This window comes from Rhineura floridana, chromosome 2, assembly GCF_030035675.1.
Source record: "Rhineura floridana isolate rRhiFlo1 chromosome 2, rRhiFlo1.hap2, whole genome shotgun sequence".
NCBI lineage: Eukaryota > Metazoa > Chordata > Lepidosauria > Squamata > Rhineuridae > Rhineura > Rhineura floridana.
The window spans coordinates 108,830,878-108,848,503 of record NC_084481.1 but is presented as its reverse complement, the minus strand read 5'-3'; the positions used below and the strand labels follow the sequence as shown (position 1 = coordinate 108,848,503).

At 41.8% G+C, this 17,626-nt stretch overlaps 1 protein-coding gene across 1 annotated transcript in view; it reads right to left on the bottom strand.

The window, feature by feature from the left end:
- MUC2 (mucin 2, oligomeric mucus/gel-forming) overlaps positions 1-17,626 on the bottom strand; it is a 98,083-nt gene that overhangs the window by 10,853 nt on the left and 69,604 nt on the right. Inside the window, exons 37-46 of the mRNA XM_061610096.1 lie at positions 12,786-13,159; positions 11,745-11,919; positions 10,362-10,609; positions 9,164-9,347; positions 8,598-8,796; positions 7,335-7,513; positions 4,188-4,257; positions 3,040-3,140; positions 2,499-2,530; positions 312-492 (exon numbers count right to left, since the gene is read on the bottom strand). Of these exons, the coding sequence (XP_061466080.1) occupies positions 312-492; positions 2,499-2,530; positions 3,040-3,140; positions 4,188-4,257; positions 7,335-7,513; positions 8,598-8,796; positions 9,164-9,347; positions 10,362-10,609; positions 11,745-11,919; positions 12,786-13,159 (1,743 nt within the window). The remainder of the gene's footprint in view (positions 1-311; positions 493-2,498; positions 2,531-3,039; positions 3,141-4,187; positions 4,258-7,334; positions 7,514-8,597; positions 8,797-9,163; positions 9,348-10,361; positions 10,610-11,744; positions 11,920-12,785; positions 13,160-17,626) is intronic.

The window sequence follows — 17,626 nt, the reverse complement described above, 5'->3', positions numbered from 1 at the left end:
TTTGTTTTAATGTTTTTGGTTGCTGCAAACTGCCCAGAGCGCTTCGGCTATGGGGCGGTATACAAGCGCAATCAATCAATCAATTAATCAATCAATCAATAAGAAAAACTTATCACTGAGTCAGACCAATAACTTTGTTTACCTGAATTGACAGGGATTTTCCAGTATGCTGTATCTCTACTGTCTGAAAACTGGTGGTGCTAGAAAGTGAACCTACAGCCATATACATGTAATGTTTTTGCTTTACCATTGCCCTATGGTTGCTCCAATGCAGATGTTTGAAATGCAAAGGGCTCCCAAAATGGACTTACCACAAGTGGTTTTAGAACAGCATTTGTTGTCAGGATTGACTTCAATGATCTTGTGAAATCCTTCCCCTTCACACTGTTCATCATTATCTGTTTCTGGGCATTTGAGGGGCTCACAGGTAATGCCACTGCCTCCTTCCAGGCAACTGCACTTCTTGCAGTCAAACTCAAACTGCTCCCCAAACTGTCAATGAGGAAAGGTAAATATGTAAGTATGTGAATGCCTACAGGATGTAAAGCAAAACAAAACTGAATTCTGCCCATGTTGAATGTCTCCTATAACTTGTCCCTGTTTGGAAATGCCCTCTCCATAGAGCAGCATGGGGAACATCCACCCCCCTGGCCTAATTAGGTCCACCAGGCCTCCCCATTTGGCCCACAAAGCTGTTTAGGCATAACCATGGCCACCTGTTCATCACTTGATGTCATATAATATCAGGTGTGGGATAGGTCCAGCCACAGTCCCAAATTCAAAAGGACAAATCAGGAGTGAAAGCTAAGAGCGCTGCCATTTCTTACTTTGCAGCTATGGCTTCAATTGCAAAGAAAAAATCTTCCTTTGCAGCCATGGCTTAAAATGGGCACTTTTTAGATTTGGCACCTTTTTTCTGCCACCCTGCTTGGCGACAGAAAAAGGCACCAAATTCAAGAAGCCCTTATTTCAAACCGTGGCTACAAATGAAGGTTCTTTTTTTGTAGTTCAAGCCATGGCTGCAAAGGGAAACCCTTCCTTTGCATCCATGGCTACAAGATTAAATCATGTGATATCAAATAACATCAAGTGATTGACAGGTGGGCAGCCCAGCCCACCTGTTAAAGTTGCCCATGGAGGGTTGGCCACTTCCTTAACCATGCCTTACGGGTACCTCAAGCCCCAACATTGTTGTCATTTCAGCACTAAGTGAATATGTCTGTTTATTCAGACTTTTTAGGTTTCTAGAGAGTAGCAGTTTTAGTCATCTCCTCTGTTTAGTTGTTGTTTTTAGTTGTCTTTGTTTGCTGGTGCTTTCAAGAATTGCTTTGTTGTTTTACTTATGGTTGTTTCATTTCCTTGTTTGTTTTTTGCTGCACCCATCATAGTATCAGTACCAAGGAAGGGCAGGCTATACAGTTTTAAAATAAATAAATGAAATAAATAAATAACTGTTACACGGATTTTAGGAGAGAGCAGAAGGGGGCTAATAAATTAATTAGGCTTAAGTTCTTGCTACAGAACATTCAGTAGTACAAATTTTGGAGAACCCCCAAATGCAAGGTGATTTGACGGGAGATGTGAAATTATTTGAAAGCTTCTGGGGCTTATCATATGCGGAAGCAATGATCTTTTTTATTTTTCCCACTTCTGTCCATTTCATTATACCCCACTTTTCCTCCCAAGAGCTCAAGATGGCATATATGGTTCTCCTTCATTTTCTCCATTATTTATCCTTAACCCTGTGAGGTAGGTTTGGCTGAGATATAATGACTAACCCAAGATCATTAAGTGGGCTTTTGGGTGAGTGGGGATTTGCACCCTGGTCTCTCATGCCCTAGTCTGACTCTCTACCCATTATACCACATCAACTGTCTATGATAAAGGCAAGGCCATCACCACCCATGGTGATGACGGATCTCCTCTTGGCAGGCACCAGCTGCCAAGATAAGAAGAGCCCTGTTGGATCAGGCCAGTGGCCCATCTAGTCCACCATCCTGTTCTTGCAGTGGCCATCCAGATGTCTATGGGAAGCCCACAAGCAGGACTTGAGTGCAACAGCACTCGCACCTCCTGCAGTTGCCAGCAACTGATATCTGCCTCTCTTTTTTCCCACCAAGAATGCCCAACGTTGCACAGCATTCTTGGGAGAAAATGGTGACTGCCACCTTCCAAGAGGAGATTCATCACTGCCACAGGATGGTGAAAATAAATTGTACACACAGACACACAAAAAAGACCAAAGCAGTGCTGTCTCCACCCATGGAAAGCCCCTGAATCTTTCAACAACAACATACTGAAAAACTGTGACTGGGCAATATACCTTCCCAGACCATTTTTGCTCAAAAATTGTGACTGTGGCAGCAAATTTTGGTAGGCCATTTGGAATATGCTACATTAAAAAAAAAGTTGTTGGGATTTTGAAGTAAAGTAAACTTACAATGGAATGCTTAGAATTCAACACAAAATGAGCACAAAACAAACAGATATGTGATTACCTTCCTTGGTATATTATCTGGTCCAACACATCCTGCAAGCAGAATAAAGAAAACCTCTATTACTCATGTTACAGTTCCTGAAAGTCACTTATCAGGCAGAGAAATACAGTGAGGGTGGGGTAGGGGGAATATGTGGTGAAAGAGCTGCCAAATTCCTCCTGCTCTTGTGCCAACCAGGTCAGAAGAAGGGGAGAGGGCTGGAGGAAAACAAAATGCACCGACTCTGTGGTTGGCATACTCTTCCTTCCAGTCTGAGGCATATTGAAGAAATGGGAGAGCTTTGGACCCGTTTCTCATCTCCCCCTGATGGGTCCTGCTCCTATTCCTAGCACTGGTGGAACACCATCAGCAAAAGAGGAACAGCTGTGCAGGTTTCCACAGCTGCAATGAGGAGGCCTCTACGGGCAGATCTCGGGATCCACCAAGGAATTGCCATCTCTGCCTATGGAGAAAGAGATCTACAAAATCCCTGCAATGCCCTCCCAAGTTCCATAGAACTGCACCCCAAATTTCTGGAAGAAAAATCAGAATGAAAACTCACCACAGGTTTTCACACAGACATCCACACCAGCATCATAAAGTGTAGTCCCTTCAGGGCAGAAGCAGCCTTCAATTTGCTGAGTTTGGTTGACTCCAATTAAGCTGCAACAGATGAATAGCCCAGGAAGTCACAACTGTTCTCATATAGCATGAGAGAAATGTATTGCTTAAGTCAATGACATTTCAAATAAGAAATCTGTGGCATATCTAGCTATGTCTATCCACATGTCTTCATCTATATTTGTATCTATATCTATACAGCTGAAGCCATAACTTTCTGAACAGCAGCGGAGCAAGTAATAGTTCTGACTTTGGTGATGGTCTTGATTATGGTATTGCACTGCATTCTAGCGTCCACATGTGGATGTCATATATTTATTTGTGCTGAGTGCTGGAATTAACATATACTGATAGGGGTTTGTGCAAGAATGATGTGGTGGCTCAGGAGAAGAATTCTATAAACTTTCAGGTAACAAAACTCATACATAATCTGGCCAGCAGGACTTGTGGAGTTACTACAGCTCAGATACAGTAAGGACCAAGCTGCCTGTTTCGTACCATCTTTTATGTATGAAATAATTTGTGTAAGCACACGAGCATGCAAAATACATTCCAATGGAGGCTCTTTCCACATCGATCTGAGAATCACCAAGTGCTGAGTAAATGCATTATGAGGAATTGGGCACATCCAAGTGTGATTTGTATTCTCATAGTGAAAGAACATGTGTGCCTCTCCACAGCAAAGGAACGTGTGCTGAGGCAACATGCAAATAGGCCTGATTCATGTGATCCTCCCCCCTCAAAAGCAGAGTAAAACATCATGTAAATTGGGACTACGGTCGTAGCATAGCATGCATGTGACACCTATGTCACATGTAGCCCCGGATGTGCAGGCCTGGTGTGCTTCCTCCACCAGCACACATACTGGATCCCTGGCCAAATGAGGGTGTGTATGCACAATGGGTTTGGGATTTCCAGGGTCAGATAGTGTGGTTTCCAGCATGTAAGAATGTTGACTACAAAGGAGCGGATGGGAATTCTACTGCATGATATACGATACACATGCATTATACTAAACAACAGTACCAAAGAGCTTATCACATCAGTTCACTCAGATAGATGGTACTGGGCTAGCAGGAATGTAATTACCCTGATTTGCAAGTCTCCTCTTGAGAAGAACCACATGCTGTGTAAACTTTGTTAGATGGGCAGCTGACACCTAGAATTTTTTAAAAAAAACAGAAAGATAAATAATGCAGAAGAATCAGTGATATTAACCGTAATGGTTCTCGCTGAAAGATGATAGTCACATATGCCTATTTTAACTGCTGACAATTTTCAACCAGGAACTGGTTAACATTTTTCAACAAAGATTGAGATGAAGCTCCTCCTTATATAAAAGGCAGGATATGGACTCTCTACACAAACAGAACAGGAAACCACTGAGTTAGGGAAGAGAGGGAGAAAGAAAAGGGGGGAATTGATTGGTGTACACTCTCTCTTACTGCACCTTCTTCTTTCTTAATGGTCAGTGGCAGCATCTAATGGTGCCCTCCTCATCTGGGCATTTTCATTCACCTAACCTCCCCTACACAGGATACTTACATGAGGAGAAAGCACAGTTGTACATCCCAGGAGGAGTCCACCATCAGGTGCCATCATGAAGTGGCAACAACAACAAAAGAGGGAATAGGGCATTACTTATGATGACCTCTCTCCATCCGTTCTGCTCATTCATTGGCTACTCCTTGCATGCAAGCTTCCTGCACTCAACTCTCTGCATGATTTATCACTTACTTGTGCCAGGGCATTTTCATATGAATGAAATAAACCTCTCTGTACTTTTTATTGTTGGATAATAAAAAACTCTGAAGAAAAAATCTTCAGAGTTGCAGTGGAATCACAAGTATCCACCTATTAAGAGGGTTTATAAATGTATGTCAGTCAACTTTTGGAGAAGTACAGTACCTCTGTTACTAGAGGATCCAACAAATACGTGGCATAAGGAGCATTTTATAGGCATTTTTCTGTGTATGTGTGTGTGTGTGTGTGTGTGTGTGCAGGTGTTTGGATGCATTCCTATGAAGCATGAATACCATGGGGACGGGGAACCTGTGGCCCTGCTGATGTTGCTGGACTACAATGGCCATCAACAAAAAAGAGTTACTTTGCTGTCAGTATTAAGGCATCACTCTCCCGCCCAGCGGAGCTTTTTAAAACTGTACGAGGGCTTTTACATCTTGGCCCTCGGGACACTATAGATCCATCTGTAGCCCGTTGTGATGAGTTCGCCGGACACTTCCAAACTAAGATCGCTTGCATTCGTCGGGACTTAGACTCCAATATTATAGCAGTTGGATTCAATGAAGCATCCAGACCACGGTCTTGTCCTCATTTATTGGATGAGTTTCAGTTGGTGCAGCTCGAGGATGTTGACAAGATCCTTGGACTGGTGCGGGCGACCACGTCTGTGCTGGATCCTTGCCCCTCTTGGCTGGTGAAAGCTGGCAGGACCGGAACCGCCGGCTGGGCCAAGGAGGTCATCAATGCCTCTTTGCGAGAGGGTGTGGTCCCTGACTGCTTAAAAGCGGCAGTAGTGAGACCGCTCCTGAAGAAACCCTCCTTGGACCCAGATAACTTGAACAACTATAGACCTGTGGCGAATGTTCTGTTCCTGGGCAAGGTTCTGGAACGGGTGGTGGCCGGCCAGCTCCAGGGGCTCTTAGATGACACTGATTATTTTGATCCATTTCAATCCGGTTTTAGGCCTGGGTTTGGTACCGAAACAGCCTTGGTCGCCCTGTATGATGACCTTTGTCGGGAGAGGGACAGGGGGAGTGTGACCCTGTTGATTCTCCTTGATCTCTCAGCTGCTTTTGATACCATCGACCATGGTATCCTTCTGGGACGGCTCACGGAGTTGGGAGTTGGGGGTACTGCTTGGTGGTGGCTCCGCTCCTACTTGGTGGGTCGTCACCAGAAGGTAGTGCTTGGGGAACACTGCTCGACACCCTGGACTCTCCATTGTGGAGTCCCACAGGGATCGGTACTGTCCCCCATGCTTTTCAACATCTATATGAAGCCGCTGGGTGCGGTCATCAGGAGTTTTGGAGTGCGTTGTCACCAGTACGCTGATGACACGCAACTCTATTTCTCCTTTGCATCTTCCTCAGGTGAGGCTGTTAACGTACTAAACTGTTGCCTGGCCGCGATAATGGATTGGATGGGAGCTAACATACTGAAGCTTAATCCAGACAAGACCGAGACGCTGTTAGTGAGTGCCTTCTCTGCCCAGATGGTGGATGTTTACCCTGTTCTGGATGGGGTTACACTCCCCTTGAAAGAACAGGTTCGTAGCTTGGGAGTTCTTTTCAACCCTTCCCTGTCTCTTGAGGCTCAGGTAGCCTCAGTGGCACGGAATGCTTTCTACCATCTCCGATTGGTAGCCCAGCTACGTCCCTATCTGGACAGTGACGACCTCGCCTCAGTGGTTCATGCTCTGGTAACTTCTAGATTGGACTACTGCAATGCGCTCTACGTTGGGCTGCCCTTGAAGATAGTTTGGAAACTACAGTTAGTCCAGAATGCAGCGGCCAGATTGTTGACGCGGACCAGAAGGTCCGCTCATATAACACCTGTTTTGGCCCGTCTGCACTGGCTTCCTATTTGTTTCCGGGCTAAATTCAAAGTGCTGGTTTTGACCTATAAAACCTTACACGGCATGGGACCACAATACCTGGTGGAGCGCCTCTCCCAATATGAAACTACCCGTACACTGCGCTCAACATCTAAGGCCCTCCTCCGAGTACCATCCCATCAAGAAGCTCGGAGGATGGTGACTAGAAATAGGGCCTTTTCGGTTGTGGCTCCCGAACTGTGGAATGGTCTCTCCGATGAGGTGCGCCTGGCGCCGACGCTGCTATCTTTTCGGCGCCAGGTGAAAACCTTTTTATACTCCCAGGCATTTTAAAGTGTATTTTTATAGTATTTTATTACTATGTTGTTTTCAGGATGTTGTTGGGTTTTTCTATTGTTTGTGTGTTTTTGTTTTTTTGAGTTACGGTATTTATTGTATTTATATATTGTCCTTGCTTTTACCTTTTATGTACACCGCCCAGAGAGCCTTCGGGCTTCGGGCGGTATATAAATTAAATAAAATAAATAAATAAATAAATCCCTGGTCATTGACCATTCTGGTTAGGGCTGATGAGAGTTACAGTCCAATAACATCTGGAGAGGCACAGGTTCCACAGTCATCCTAATAGTTCCAGATGAATTTTAAAAGTATGCACTTACGACATGTGCCATTGGTAAACTTTCTCCAATCAATGCAGACTCCTTGGTCTGCACACGTTGATGCATAGATCTGAAGACTTGCACATTCCATGCCACGGTTAGGAATCCTGCAGTTATCAAATACGCAGGCTTCATAGAAGCTTTGATAATCAACAGCGTCATGGCATTTCTTGAAAACACTACATGCAGAAAAAAATTAAATTAATATTAATTACAGAATTATCCATGCTTATTTCCTTAGGAAAACTGTTCATTCTACATATGCCTCATATAGGGATCCATGAGAAATTCTATTCCATTTGCATTTAAAACCAAATCTATCAAATTTGCACTTTCTGAAACAATATGACAACTGAAAGAGCCATCCTTTGAAATTTGCACTTATTTGAATTTTGCAATGCAGTTTGCCAACCAATGTTTACAAAAATGCCTATAATAGGGAGAAATGTACATAAACATGAAAATATGAGTGAAAATAACAAACAAAAAAGACATTATATGATAAAAATGGTTTGTAAAAATGTGTACATTAATCAAAACCGCCTACAAAAATGTGTTTATTAGGATAAATTTGCACTAAAATGCTGGAGAACACACAAATTGCTGTAGAAATGTGGAGAACTGAATTTAAGATTGGAAAAGTGAGAAACTGAGAGAACCAAAATTGCCAGATTTTTCCATATCTCATACTATAATATATAGAAGAGGCTAGGAGTGCATTCCCTAAAGTTGCTATCAAAGAGGGTGACAGAATTCACTGCAGATTATGAGTAAATGGGATGAAAGTTTCTTGAGCCCAGAGCCATAAAAATTAGACACACAGAAGGAGGTACGGGACTGATTCATTTGAGCCATTCATTGCTTTGAGAAAGTGGGAATAACAGAGGTAGGGTATTGCAGTGCAATGAGATGGGATGGAGACCTACGTTGTGGGAAACATGGGTTCACCCTCATAAAGATAAAACACTGTAAAGTACTTTCTTCAAAAAACATAATAAGTAAAAGGACTCAAAAAACTTCTTGAAAAACAGGCATATCAGTAACCAAAAGTTGTACTTGTGCAACTGGATAATAAATACGAGTCCCCATGCCCACGCATTTTGGGGGACTCAGTTACCCCAGAAAAATACATACAGGTGCAAAGCAAATTTCTTAAATCACTCTGAAGACCAGGCAACTGTAGAAAAATAAAACTTTAAGCAATGAGGACCAAACTAAACAGATGCATATTCCAAAAGTGAAAAGAGCTGAGAGCATGTTTACCTCCCAAGTAAAAGTCCACAGAGCGGAGATGGTTTGCAGAGGGGTTTAACAGTTGGTGGTCCCAGAGTTGGGGGCATTCGAGGACAATGTGGTTTGGAGGCATCATCAATAACCCAGTCATCTGCCATTATTTCACAGGTAGGTGCAAGATCTCCACTGCGCATCCTACAATCATCTGCTGTATTATTGTTGCATGTACCTGACATTGACAAAAGGCAGAGGAGTTCAGACAGTTGTAAACATTTTGGTTTCCACTGCCTACTTCTGATTATTATTATTACAATAATAATAAAATAATAATAACACAAGGTGTGAAAGTGGATTGACACAACTCGTAGCACAGATTTTTCTAACTTCCATTAATTTTTGCTCGCATGCAAAGAATCCCCAATTAATTGGAGGGGGGGCGAGCTGCTTTCACACACTAGATCATGTTATTACTACCATTGAAATTAGGTGTGAATGTAGTCTTAGAATATTCACCCAATGTTTTATATTGGTGATACTTTTCATATTATTTACTTTACATGTTCTAATTTTAAAAGCACAAACAAAATAATCCTTACCACACTGTCCCTGGGTGTTGTTGCCAAATAGCTCGTAGGGCATCCGAATAGTGAAGGATATACCATTGAAGGTTACGTTTATCCTCGATTCAGGAATTTCCACCACATAATTAATACCTAACTGATAAACTTTCACGCCGTATTTTTTGTAAGGTAAATTCACTGTCTTCCCATTTATGGTCACCTAATATCCAAAGGGTTCAAAGGGATACAAGTAAGTAGTGTTCAACATTTAAGGGCCTAATTAATCTATTTAATCAATTAAAGCAAGTGTTAAAATTATCCTCATACAAATTACGGATGAAATCCAATGTTGTGTGACCAGACTCTGCTTGCACAATGGGCCCATGCTGGGGGAAGAGGTTGAAAGAGGTGGGTGGGGCTGACTCAGATGAAGTGCAGAGGTACAACCATCTAACAATAGTAGCAGTGTATCTCAATGGAAGCAGGGACGCATGAGACGACTCACACTGGGGATTGAAGCACCCCCTCCCAGCCAATGCAATGAACACAGCCTGCTTGACAGCAAACACCTACATGAGGTCCTACTCACAAGTAGAAAGATGGGGAAGGGAAAATAGCCACAGGTTGGAAAGGGGCCTGCAAGCAACAGCAGGAGGGAAAGAATGAGGAAGGTTTTTCTGTGCTGTTTTCTCAGTTAGCCTCAGGACAAAGAGAATTACTGTGGGTGCTTGTCAACCTCCTTACCTCCTTCTGAGGCCACAGGCAACCAATGAGAGGGAGGGAGGGATGGGGGCGGTGGGTTGGTGGGGAGGGAGGCCCATCAGTATCTCCCTGATCAAAAGTTCCATGGGTGCTCCATTGCATTCATGGAGTTCCAAGCTAGCATAAATGGGGAAATGTGATCAGAGCTGCCTCTGACATTAGAGTATAGGGAAGCAGCTGGACAGGCATATCTGCAAGGAGACTCCAGAGCAGGATTTATTTGCCTCTGTTCTCCATCTGTAAAATGGGAATGTTAATATCAATGGCCTAATTCAGAGGACTGTGGTGAAGATTCTTGTCAGAAGAACTCTCCATACTATATATGCTATAGAAAGAAATTATTAAAACAACTGTATTTATCATCTTTAGTATCTGTTTAGCAAATGCTGAGCTGCATTTAAACAACTGCAGTTTTCTCATTGTCATAACAATCATTACATGAATGCTGAAACATAAGCCATTTGACTCATACCTCTATTTTTACAGGAATTGGTCTGAGCGTGTGTATGCGTATGTCCTGTGTCTCATGTTTTACAATGAGTGTACGTGGGCAGGAGACTGGCTCTCTTTGATCACAGTGGTAGTTATCAATGTACACTCCAAAGTTGTCAATTGTTTCTTTAATCTCTTCCACCAGGGTATAGGTACAATTGCCTTGGTAACTGTAGTAGAAGCCATCAAATGTCTTATAATGTGGGTCTCCCCAGCCAGTGCAGTAGCCTTTAGAAAGACAATAAAACTGGCTGAGTTTCTGGTTTGGCAGAGGAACATGAATAACATTTTTGTTACAAGAAAGGGTAAGAGTGAGAAAATCTAGATGGAGACTGTCACAGAAATTGTGGCTTTGAGTAAAATACCATCAGCCCCACCAGCTAAAATAATATAAAATATAATATAATATATATATATATATATATATATATATATATATATATATATATATATATATATATTATAAAATATAATAAAATAATAAATAACATTCAAGAAACTGAATCTACCTCTTGTGATGCATACAACAACAGTGCAACAGCAACAATAAAAACAGGAGGACAAACAAACCATTTCTATCAGTTCTCCACCAGTATCATCAGGCATTATATGATAATTCTAACAATTCTTCTAAAAGAAACAACTCTGTACAAATTTTCAAGCTTTTCTTCCATGTTAACATTTAATTTACATCCTTCACTTTGGAAATCTGAGAAATGAAAAAAATGTTTTTCTGTTTTCGCTGAACCACAGGGGCATGCCCTATCAGAATAGGGTAAAAATCTTATCTAACAAATGTAATCGTGTTTTTCTACTTATTAATAGAGAAAATCAATAATTTTGTATCTTATTTTTGTTACATTAACTGATGTATACATTTTATTGTGAGAGCAGTTGATTGGATCAATAAATTTCTACTACTGAGTTGCCTTAACACAGGGTTGGCCCAATAATGAGGCGGAATGAAAACATGTTCTCAAGCAACACAGGCTGGCGAATTGGTGTCCCCCATCCCCACTCGGCTCATTATTAACTTGCCTGAGTGACTGGAAAGTTGTCTACCCACCAGCTACCTGGTGAGGTAAGGCTTTTTGATGCCACATCCACCTTTTCCTCACCTTTTCCTCCCTTGCTTCACTCTGATAAAGGGCCCAGAGTCCTTCAGAGCGAGGCTCTCTGGGCGAGATGACCAGAGTGCCAGAGCATCAGATGGCTCTGACACACTCCTGGCTACCTCACACAGAAGGCCTCATTCTTAAGGGTGATATGATGCCAATATGATACCATTGTATGAACTACAGCTTTCCCCTGTCAGCAGGAATTCTTTGAGAGAACACCTAACAGATTTTCTGTATAAACTCACAGTCACATTCCCAGTGCCAGCAGCATCCATCCTTGTTCATCACACGCACAGGGGCAAGCCCATTGGAACACTGGGGCTCGGGTGGTTCCTCGCACGTTACAGTAACCAACTCCCATGTGTCATTTGTAATGCATATGGCATAGGTACACTCACAAACCCACCAAGAGCCTCCTGGCTGTATTTGAGAAGACAGAGATAAAATATATGGCACTTTAAACAACATTCATGTCCAAATATATATTGATGGATTGATAATCAACAGTTTTCCAGTCAACACATGTCAAATAATTCACCTGAAGATTAATACTGTTTTAAATGCACACTTCACAGCTGTGTACATACTCATGGCTCATTTTATTTATTTTTAAATGTATAAAATCCAAAGTACAATATTCAACACTAGGGATTAGATATGATTTTAGGTAAGACCCCCATAGGCCCAAATCAAATTGATTTCTGTGAGGTTGGCACTAGGTCACAAGACAGAAGAAACATTTCTGGGTCAAGAGAATCCTTGCAACCTGTACATGTAAAAACCAGTTGCCAACATTCTGTTCCAGGCTGATATAGCTAAATGAAGTCTATACTGTATGTAGTGATATCCTGTATTGCTTTATTTTGCCAATGCACTGCATGACAAGCTCACCAAAGGTGGATAAAACCAGTTTCATTTTCTTTACAACTTGAAACTCATCAGAATTAATTTTGTCTATTTTCTTTCACTTGAAATTGATAAATATCATTTGTATCCTTTCTCTTTAAACCTACAGTTTGGACAACAGCAAATCGCAGTGGAAAATCACTCCTTTCAAGTGAAAAAAAAATGGACAGAATTGACACATGAATGGAAAAGTCATTCAATACATAACAAACACAGACTGGCTGCAGCTTCCTTTCCGTAGCTCTTGCATAAATCTTGAAAGTTTTTTATTGAAAATGTGAAAAGAACAATTTGAGGTTTGAAAGGGGAGAGGCAGGAAAACATTCAAAATAATTCAAGATGTGCCCATATTAATTACAATGCTTAAAAAAAATACTTACTGGAACAGTCCCATTTTTACAAGAGGGTGTGGGTGTGGGTGTGGATGTGGATGTGGGTGTGGATGTGGGTGTGGATGTGGGTGTGGGTGTGGATGAGGATGTGTTTATTTCTACACGATGAGAAGTTGGAGATGTAGAACTTTCTGTTATTACAGACATATTGGTTTGTGCTGTAGCATTTGTTGGTGCATACGTAGTGGTGCTGCTGCTTATGGTTGTACTAGTTCCTGTTGTAGTTGGCACTGTTGAGGTTGTAGCTGTAGTTGGTGTTGTTGTGGACAAACAATTCCAAGAGTAATACTCTACTTCACACCACCATGAACAGTTGGCAAGAAAGCACACTCCTCTATAACTGCCTTCTTCTATTATTTCACCTAGATTTTGAAAGATAGGTGTTAGCATAAGTTGTAACTGAACACAACTAAGGAAACAATGGCTGGGACACTTTCTGTTGAGATACACCTTCTCAAATTCCTTCAGCTAAAAGACTGGTGAAGTCAACTGTAAACATTATACACCTGCCCTCTGAAATTCCAGGACTGGATTCCTGAAAAAATTTGGGTGGCTCAGCAGATTCCATTATTTCTTAATTGATAATAAAATGTATAGCCTACATTTTCCTTTCCAAATGGAAGCATTCAATGCAGCTAGCAAAAAGGAGGGGGGATCCAATCAACAAAAATACAATAAATCTAAAAGAGGAACAACATAAAAACACTCAAAACAGCAACAAACATACAACAAAAAGCTTCATCTTTGTGCTTCCAATACTGGGAGACACCTTAAGCCAAATATTATTATAGACTAGACTGACTGCACAGCTCTTTGTGCCCACATTCACTGGAATTGTGAATTTCAGTGGGTCGTCACTGAAGCTCCACCACATGTTCCAACCAGAAGAAACTTCAAATTTGCTGCTGAAATTTGACAAAACTCAATTTAATTTTTAACCATAAAACTGTTGAACATAAGTTGCTAAAAAATTAAGCTCACTCTTACTGTTTCAAAATCTCAAATTACAAACTCTTAAGCTGAAAGATAATGTTTGCTTTCAACAAAAGATTGGTTTAAAAAATTTCCCCTAATAATGTCAAACGTTACAATTGTGTTAGTTTTTTTTATATTTTCAAGTTTATCACCTCACTCATGACTGCTGATGCATTATTTGTGTGTGTGTGTGTTTTAAATTAAAACTGGAAAATCTTCTCATTTCAACATTGCTGGCATCATCTTCAAAACCAGCACCTTATTATGTAAATCAGCAGTGGGTAACCTCTAGCCTGTGGGCCTAATTAGGTGCAGTACAGCTCCCAATTTGGGTCCCAAGAATGTTCTCCACACACCATGTTCACCTGACCTACACCTGATGTCATATGTGACATCAGGTGTGGGGTAGTTATAGGTCACAAAGGAAAGCCCAGACTGCAAAGGAGCAACTGGGAGCTTAAATTGAGTTCCTGATTGGCCCTTTGCTGGGAGGCTCCCTGTGAGCACCATTTAGCTGATCAGCACTGCAAGAAAGCTCCATTGGCGCTGGGAACATGCCTTCAACGGAACAAGCTGTATCCACCTCTCAGTTGATAGTTACAGCCCTGCCCACATGCCAAAGTTGGCCCACAGGGACTTAGGTAATTAAGGTTCTGGCCCACCAGCCAGATCTGGTTCCACACTCCTGTTGTAAATCGTGGGTCATAAGCCAGGCTGCTGAGAAAGAACCCTTTAACTGTGCTGTAGGTCAGGGATACATAAGCCTTTGGGATCATCTGCCCCTGATCAAAATGGTCTCAGACGCTGTCGGGGGGGGGGAAGTAATCAAGTTCAGGGCCAAGTACAGATATTCTTCACCATTCTGCAACCTTTCCTGCAGACTACCTGAATGAACCTTACAGAATTGGGGGGCATAGCTAATACTGTGGAAGACAGAAAGAAAATTCAAAGGGACCTTGATAGGCTGGAGCATTGGGCTGAAAACAACAGAATGAAATTCAACAGGAATAAATGCAAAGTTCTACACTTAGGAAAAAGAAACCAAATGCACAGTTATAAGATGGGGGATACTTGACTCAGCAATACGACATGTGAGAAGGATCTTGGAACTGTCGTGGATCACAAGCTGAATATGAGCCAACAGTGTGATGTGGCTGCAAAAAGGCAAATGCCAGAAGTATAGTTTCCAAATCACGTGAAGTACTAGTTCTCCTCTATTCAGCACTGGTTAGGCCTCATCTTGAATACTGCGTCCAGTTCTGGTCTCTGCACTTCAAGAAGAATGCAGACAAACTGGAACAGGTTCAGAGGAAGGCAACAAGGATGATCAGGGGACTGGAAACAAAGCCCTGTGAGGAGAGACTGAAAGAACTGGGCATGTTTAGCCTGGAGAAGAGAAGACTGAGGGGAGATATGATAGCACTCTTCAAGTACATGAAAGGTTGTCACATAGAGGAGGGCCGGGATCTCTTCTCAATCATCCCAGAGTGCAAGACACAGAATAATGGACTCAAGTTGCAGGAGGCCAGATTTTGACTGGACATCAGGAAAAACTTCCTAACTGTTAGAGCCATACGACAATGGAACCAATTACCTAGAGAGGTAGTGGGCTGTCCGACACTGGAGGCATTCAAGAGGCAGCTGGACAGCCATCTGTCGGGAATGCTTTGATTTGGATTCCTGCATTGAGCAGGGGGTTGGACTTGATGACCTTATAGGCCCTTTCCAACTCTACTATTCTATGATTCTATGAACAAAGTCTATAAACCTCAGCTGCTCATTGAGTTGGTGCAGGGCAGAATTATCTCTGCTGTAACTGAACAGGCAATAATTTAAAGCAAGCAAAGCACGTAAGTTTAGGGAGGAAACTCTCTAAATTCATGTTGCCATGCATTCTGTGGAGCTAATTCACACTAACTTCCAAGTGAATGGATTTCGATGACAGTAAATTGTTCTAACTGAATTACTATAGCCCTTTACAGAGATGGCTGTTCTATGAAATCAATGTCTGAGCTGGCGGGGAGGGGGTGAAGCAAGATGGCAATGGCACAGAAAACTATATGTGCTCAGTAAAGTGTGGGAACAGATCTTATTCATGTACAAACTATATACACATGGGCTCTGTACAGGTAGTGAGGAACCCTGCAAGAGAAGAAGCAAGTTCCTGACTGCATAGACAAACCTGCATGCACACATAGGGTTGTATACACAAATGCAGGGTCTGTTCCTATACTTTGGTAAATGTGCATAGTGAGGTGGGGTTCTCCAACACACTGTTTCTCCCCCCACATGCATTTAGCATACATAGATTTGACACTTGAAAAGAAATGGCAAAGAAATTATAATTCTTGAAGACAAAGATTCATTAGGAAGGGTGAAAAAGTTGTGGATACAAGCACAAGGAAGACCCAAATGAGGTCAACCCAACCCTTTTCTATAGATTTTCAAGTAAGGCTTAGGAATGCGTGAACAATTGAAACAGTATAATGGGTCAATGTCGGTACTTTTGCTTTTTGAGCTTTCCGTAGGGGCTGTGTTATTCCTAGAAATTCTGCAGATTGGATTAGGCCAGAGATGGGGAACCTGTGGTCCTTCAGAAGTTTCTGGCCTACAACTCCCCTCATCCTTAGCCACTGGCCATACTGACTTGGATCAATAAGAGTTAGAGCACAACAACATCTGGAGGGCCACAAGTTAACCATCCCTGGTTGAGGCAGTGCTAATTAAAAAGAAAAGAAATATTCTGTAATGTGTGTTTTTACAGGTATTTTATGTTGAAACACCTTTGATTTTGGCTTTAGGTTGGAATAGCATTTCACAAAATCTTGCCCAGTTGCAATCGAATGTTTAACAACAGAGAACAATGACAGCACGTTATCTTGTGGGATGCTCTCTAAACTCACAAGGTTTTACTTGCAGTTAGAAAACTGCAATCTTGAATATAGTTGTTTCAGGATACCATTCTCAGTTCTAAGGCAAAAGTACCTGTCGCCTGTGACAACCATTTCAACTGCTAAGATACTACATGCATCTCCTTGCTATCTGTCAACATTAGGAACAGGCATTATGTCTGTAGGTACTACTTACACAGCTGGCTTTATCAGATGTATTTTTTATTTACCTTGATATCTCGTTCACCATGACTTACACTTTGCCTTTAAAATATTTTCTATTCCATGCATTGCCACACCAGTGTCAGATGTGGGATAGGAGAACAGATATTTAGCACTTTGTCTGGTGTTGAGGGGGTGTAGTATAGATTTCCTAAGTATTATTTAAATTATCTGAATTAAATATTTGTTTGTAACTTACCCATTTCTGTTTTAATCTATAACCTTTCTAAAAAAAAAAAAACCTTGTGGTTTAAGAACATACCTATAGCCAATAAATATTTCTGTCAAACTTTAAAAAGCAGGGAAATTGGGCGGCTATAGTGAGTGCACCAGGGGAGACCTGACCTCCTGTTTGAGATATTGTATGGCCCTAAAATTTGTAAAAAAGCAAAGACAATTTGCGTTGGTCTTTCAGAGTCCAATCCACTTCCTGTGTTGCTTAGAAGAATTTGGTAACATGTGCCTCTGAGCCTGTTAGTGAATTTCCTTGCTTTTAAATCCAGGAGGTAAGAAATGGGATCCTGTGCAAATTTGCTGAGAATGGATTGATCATTTGCATGCTTATTGAGTTCAATTAAGTTTAGGATAGGTGAAACTGACCACCGTGGATGGGGAGGGGAGGAGGAGGAAGGGTAGAAGGGAAGAGAGGGATAGGAGCAGGAAGGAAGGGGAGGGGAGGAGGAGGGCAGGTTTGATCATTAACATGCTTATTGAGTTCACTGGGATTTATTCCCTTGCAAT